General features: G+C 41.3%; 1 protein-coding gene across 2 annotated transcripts in view; it reads right to left on the bottom strand.

The window, feature by feature from the left end:
- Positions 1-279: 279 nt before the first annotated feature.
- The window catches only part of nt5c2a (5'-nucleotidase, cytosolic IIa), a 21,643-nt gene continuing 15,881 nt past the window's right edge, over positions 280-6,041 (bottom strand). For both annotated transcript variants that reach the window (XM_032511519.1, XM_032511520.1), the window contains 6 exons: positions 5,951-6,017; positions 5,137-5,307; positions 4,695-4,746; positions 3,586-3,646; positions 2,548-2,724; positions 280-2,436 (listed from right to left, as the gene is read on the bottom strand). In XM_032511519.1, the coding sequence (XP_032367410.1) occupies positions 2,200-2,436; positions 2,548-2,724; positions 3,586-3,646; positions 4,695-4,746; positions 5,137-5,307; positions 5,951-6,017 (765 nt within the window). In that variant the 3' untranslated portion in view covers positions 280-2,199. The remainder of the gene's footprint in view (positions 2,437-2,547; positions 2,725-3,585; positions 3,647-4,694; positions 4,747-5,136; positions 5,308-5,950; positions 6,018-6,041) is intronic.

The raw sequence follows: 6,041 nt of genomic DNA, 5'->3' as shown, positions 1-6,041 counted from the left end.
CAACAAAAAATATGGTATTTTTGGAAATGAAACCATGTTAACCTATTCTGGCACAACCTCAAAAATCAGTTATAAACCTGAAAATGAGCAGAATAAGGTTTAGAAAGAACAGTACCTGAGATGGGAGACAGCTGTTCTGCGGGATGTGTTTGAGCCGACTAGAGAACACAGCGAGAGACCGGCCTGTTAGTGGCAGCTTTGGGCTGGAAGACATCCACTCAGCAATAATCACTCAGATGTAAAAGGTGGACAGATGACCCCAAAAAATCCAAACGTGGCTACAATATCAGATCAAAAAATGTATTACAAACATCAGTCATGACTTAAACCATCTCCACTGCACAATCGCTGCTTTCAACATTCATTACAACAAAGACAACTTTTCAATTAAAACAAGAAAATAAAAATGGAATTCAACCCATGCATTAACTTCTGCTGGTACAAAAATGAAAAACAATATTCATTTAGTTCACTTTGCATTTCAGTACGTCTGATTATTACAGTGTAGGTTAGGCTTCAAAGCAGACAGCAAACACAGGCATGCGCAACAGTTCTGAAATGACTTCTATAATAATATGACACAGTGAAATATTAATATCATTGGTGCTGCTGGCTCTGAAATCTGAAACAACTAGATAAGCACCCCAAGGTGCAACCCGAGGCTGAAAAGGGTCAAACAGGACGTTTACAATGTCAAAGTCAATATCTGTCTCTTCAGTCCAAAACGGATGAGACAGACACACAGAGGGAGAGAGAGAGAGAGAGAGAGAGAGAGAGAGAGAGAGAGAGAGAGAGAGAGAGAGATGAGGCCACGGTCCACCTCATCTGAGGATCAATACTTTGTGATCACAACAGCAGATCAGACTGTTTTTTGCTGAGAAACAGCTCTTCCTGTTAAATCTTTAAAAATAACAAAAACATGAAATAATACTCTCAGCTTCAAAATACATTATTGTACCCTCGTCATGTTACAGTACAACACAGTAACAGCATGTTTACAGCAGACAGAGCAGTGGGTCCGCCTCGTATGGAAGACCATTACTGCCAATGACAAAAACACAAACACTCACCGGAAATCTACATTACCACAGCGAGTTAGTTATCATGTGGAATAATAATCGGGAGGTACTAAGTCAAAAATCTGTGAGTCAAAATTTGGACAAATCTCACTCAGCTACACATTTGTATCTCAAATTTGACTTGGTTAATATTTTAACTGTTCACAAAACTGAAATCCTAAATTATGAGTTGTCAAAATTGTGACTTTCTAATATGCAAATTTTGTCTAGTCAATCGGATCAAGTCAAAGCTTTGACTTCTCTTTAATTAGGTCTTAAGGTCTCATAAAGTCGAAAACATTGACCTGTCATATTATAATTTGAACCTGCCAGTATTGTGATTGTCGCCTGGCAGACATGGGCTTCCATTCCTTTCACCTGTGACCATGAAAATAAACTCAACATTCATTTTTAAAATAACAATAATTCTCATTTACACTTATTGTATCAACTCAAAGTGAGATGAATAAGGCTGTAACTGTGGTGCAGGGTGTAATATCTGCATTACGTAAAACATTAATGCAGACTTAAATAAAAGTAAGGACCTCAGGGTGAGCTTAGGGAATTGTAGTCCTATTTTACAACACAGTAAAAAGAATAATTACTGGGTAAATAAGTAGGTGAAGTTTCTCTAAGCTGGTATCATGTGATATCTACCTCACCGTTAGAAGGCATTATGAACATATACTCTTATGGAGTAGAACCGTTTTATGATTGGCTTTTAGTTTCAGCAGCTGGGGTTAATACACAACTTCCAGTTACATTTTGATGATTCAGCAGCTGTGTGATTCAGAAATGCGAGGCGAGAGGCCTGCTGGTGCCCCGCTGCCACATCCCAGATATCTAGCAGGCTCAAAGTCTGGAGCTGTTGGAGCTACAGCCAATGAGAGCCCAATCCCCGGCCTATGGGGTAACAAAGGGGAGGAGGGGTCACCTTTAGTAATGAAATGTGGAAACAGGCTATTTCGTGTCCCCCCCGCCCCAAACCTCTCTTTTCTTTCTTTGTTTTATCGCAGCCACCAACTGCCTGCAGCGTGTGTTTCTTGCAGAAATCCAAAACTCCTGTCCTGGGTATGGTAGTCAGTCACGTGTGTCTGGAGACCAGACTCAGGGAAACAGGACGTATTGGATGTGACCCCCTCTACTCCTCCTCCTCCTCCTCCTCCTCCTCATCGTCATCTTCATCATGGCAGTGAGTGATCTCCTGCGGAGCATGAGGGAAGAAGTGGGGGGGCTGGATCTCGCTGACGGATCGAGTCAGCTGGTGCCGTTTGCACTCCATCTCGAGGTCGACGTCGTGGCGGTTTCGTGTTGCCAGCGGCGACTCGGTGTCAATGATGCGGACTTGGGCGTGCTCCACCGTTGACTCGTGTGGCATCTGGTGAGAGGGGGGGGGGGGTTGTCAATGTAATGCCGTCAATCAAAAAGTACATAAAGTGCATAGAGTGCATGTGACAGACACAAAGTGAGAAGTGCGAGCGAACGTCACCTGCACATGTGCAGCTCTGAACAGATAGCTGAAGGGGTAGTAGAGCAGGTTGATGAAGGAGGCGGCGTACAGGTCAGCGTAGCGCATCACCTGGGAGGCAAACAGCGTCTGCCGGGATCCACTGCGGAACAGACTGCCCGTCATGCCGTAGCACATGTCCATGTCGTGGGTCACTTTCTGGAAAGGACACAAGGACGTGCCTGATTAAAAGCCCTGATGTGTCTTTTTGGCTACAGGAAGCGGAACCTACTGGAAGCTTTTAACCCTTGTGTTGTCTTCCTGTCAAAATTGAAAACCAACACTTTTGTTGAAGCTTTTTATCGATGTTTTTAACTTTTTCTTCTGTTTTTGTCCATTTTTTCGACTCTTTTGATCCTTTTTTTTTTTAATGTGTGGTGCTATTTTTGCCTTGTTAGTGGTATAGAAACAGTGGTTTCTTTTTACTTTACCCCGACGGCTAGCGTTATAAGCTGATTAGTGGTTTGTGATAAAACTGGTCACATTCAATTAGCATGAAAACATCCCAGAGAACGGTCGACTTGGTACAAGTGTTATTAACCCCTAGGTTCATTTTGCGCTGAATTTGTCCTTTAAAACTAGCTGTGAAAGAACTAATCATTTTGTTCATCACTAAAGCCGTAATCTTGCATTTCCAGACCACAACACTGTGGAGGAAGGTCATATTGATACGGGGTTTCTGTACCCAACCCTAGTTTTAATTCTTCCTTTTAGTATCAGCTCAGCTCGCTTCCATGTTGATGTTTTTTTACAGTGTGTTCAGGGGACAGGCAGCTAGCAGATAAAAGTAAATAGTAGTATAAAACACGCTTGACATTGCTTACAGCACCTTTAACCCAAGCTAGACTGCAAAGAAAATACTGTTGTACTGAAGCCTTTTCCATGCGCTGGCATTTAAATGTGAAGTGCTTGTCTACCTGTCTATTTACGAGGAGCGCATTATAGTGGACTCCACTTTAGTGAAGCTCTGTTTAAGTGAAAGACAGGAGGAAGAAATGTGTTTGTCGGAGGAAGTTGTACCTTAATCCGTCTCTGCAGTGAGCTGATGTCAGGCCTCTCATTGCTGCTGCTGTCCAGGTGCCTGAGGACAAAACACAAGGGTACTGTGATCTGTGAGCCCCCTTCTATCTAAAATGTAGTTTCTACATCAAGCCTTGCAAGGTAAGATTAAATATCAGGCTGCTAATTTGAACCCTTTATGTAACCGGCGACATCGTTCAGCCCAGGTCAGTTACCTAACCTACGGTCATACAATAATGTTTTTGTGTCTAAGTGACTGATGGGAGCAACAGTCTTTGACATTGGTCCAGTATTAAGAGAGATCTCTGCAGTTGGCCGCGGTGAAACAAGCTACAATGTAAGTTGACAATTGTCCAACGTGTATTTACCATCACAAAGGTGCTGGTTTTGTGGTTTCTGACAACATTATGGAAATGATCCCTAAAGAGATAGAACTTTAAAACTTCTGTGAGACTTTTCTGTTTAACCAGAAACAGCTCTGAAGTCGCTAGCGCTAAACCCACCAGACTCCATTTAAATAAACAATAGTTTTAGCATGTATAGAGCCAACATATTTTCATGTGTAAATTGGTAAACTATGTGTTTGTTTCAACCAAAACTAGAGTTGTGATAGTTGGAAAAGTGGAAAGATGTCCCAAAAAGGCTTTTTATAGTTTTATTCTGTTTCTGTCAACATTTAATGAAGTGTATTTTACGATGCTAAAATTACTGTTTAACTACATGAAGTCTGGTGGGTTTAGTGAATGCAATAAAGAGGTTTTATGTTAGGAGGTTGACCTCTTTAGAAATCCTTTCCATAATGTTGTCAGACAAAATATTAAGCTGAGTCTGTCAGTGGCAAAACGAGCACTTCTGTGAAGGTAAATACAAGCTGGACAATTGTCCTATTAACTTACATTGTAGCTTGTTTCTCTGCAGCAGATTGCAGAGATCTCTCTTAATACTGGACCAATGTCAAAGATTGTTATTCCCATCAGTCACTTAGTCACAAAAACATAAATATATAGGGTCTAGGTTGAAGAAAAAATAGTAGTAGCCTAAGCCTTTAAGAACTTTTTCGAAAGAATACATTGCAAGACAAACAGTTGACTTGACAAAAAGGAACTTACTTGTAAAGCTCAGCTAGGAAGCAGTCCAGCGACTGAAGTTCCTCAAATATGGCTAAAAACAAACAACTTGCATTAGCATAGTTATAATGGCATACATCTTTAATAACCAGAAAATCCCAAAACAATACTTTAATCTTTATTTTCTTAAATCAGACTTTTGTGGGCCTAGCAGAGATCTGAGCTTTAGTGAATTATTCCATGGATACATAGACCACTGGAAAATGAACAGAAAACACAATCACACTTTTAGTCATGCTTGGTATGACTATCATTTCCTAACCCCCTAATAAAACCAATATACAGATTGTTTATTAAGTAACAATGAACTACAGGCAACATCACCCCAATCCTTGATCCAAAGGTTTCAGTTCTGCTGAATAACGCTGTATAATGGAACTGCAAACTAGATGCGCATGTAAGCATGAGTGTGTATAATTCTCACAGCTCTTGTCAGTCCACACGTGCAACTCCTGGGCCAGCTCAGGTATCACCAAGAAAGTCCTCCAGCCCTGGCGCTTCTTGGATTTGAGGATGTCACCAAAAATGTGGTCTCCAATGTAGATGATGTCCTTTCCTTTAGCACCCAGCAAGTCACACACAATGTCTGAAGAACCTAGGAGTACAAACACGGGATGTTGGGAATGTTTTTCATACTATGAAAAATTGTCCCCCTATACTTGTGTGTACCTGGGTTTCATAAAATGCGCTATATTAATTAATCTAAGTTATTATTACGTTGGTTGCTACAACAAACTCTTAAAGGAACACGCCGACTTGCTGTCTTTTCATTCAACTTGATCACACAGAATTCTGTGAAATGAACACGACCCCCTTAACTTATTGGGACTTTATGTGATTCACCGTATCCCCCAGAGTTAGATAAGTTCATACTTACCCTTCTCATCTCTGTGCGTGTCCTAACTATGTCTGGCGCACCCACGGCTAGCGTAGCTTAGCACAGATGCTGGAGGTGACTGGCTCCAACTAGCTACTGCTCCCAATAAGTGACAAAATAACGCCAACATGTTCATATTTAAATGTTGTGATTTGTCTAGTCACAGCGTGTTCAAATAACAAGGTCACATGACACACAGCCATATTCTAACCGTATACACACTGGGAACTATAACTGAAAGTTACATATAGTCACTTTATACAAGGAATAAAACACAATATGCTACTGTGAAGTGAGAGGTGATCAGATTCCTGAGCAAGGAGGAAATACTGGACCAGTGTTAGGAAGGATTCTTATTTACCTCCTGAGTAAACAATGCCATGCTGCAGAGGTCCAGTGTATGTGCCGATCTTCAGCCGACCTGTGGTCTAAAAGAAACCAGCACGGAGTCA

The sequence above is a fragment of the Etheostoma spectabile genome, unplaced genomic scaffold (assembly GCF_008692095.1).
Source record: "Etheostoma spectabile isolate EspeVRDwgs_2016 unplaced genomic scaffold, UIUC_Espe_1.0 scaffold379, whole genome shotgun sequence".
In the NCBI taxonomy this organism is placed as follows: Eukaryota; Metazoa; Chordata; class Actinopteri; order Perciformes; family Percidae; genus Etheostoma; species Etheostoma spectabile.
The sequence above is the reverse complement of the archived record's forward strand: the minus strand, read 5'-3'. Positions and strand labels throughout refer to the sequence as shown.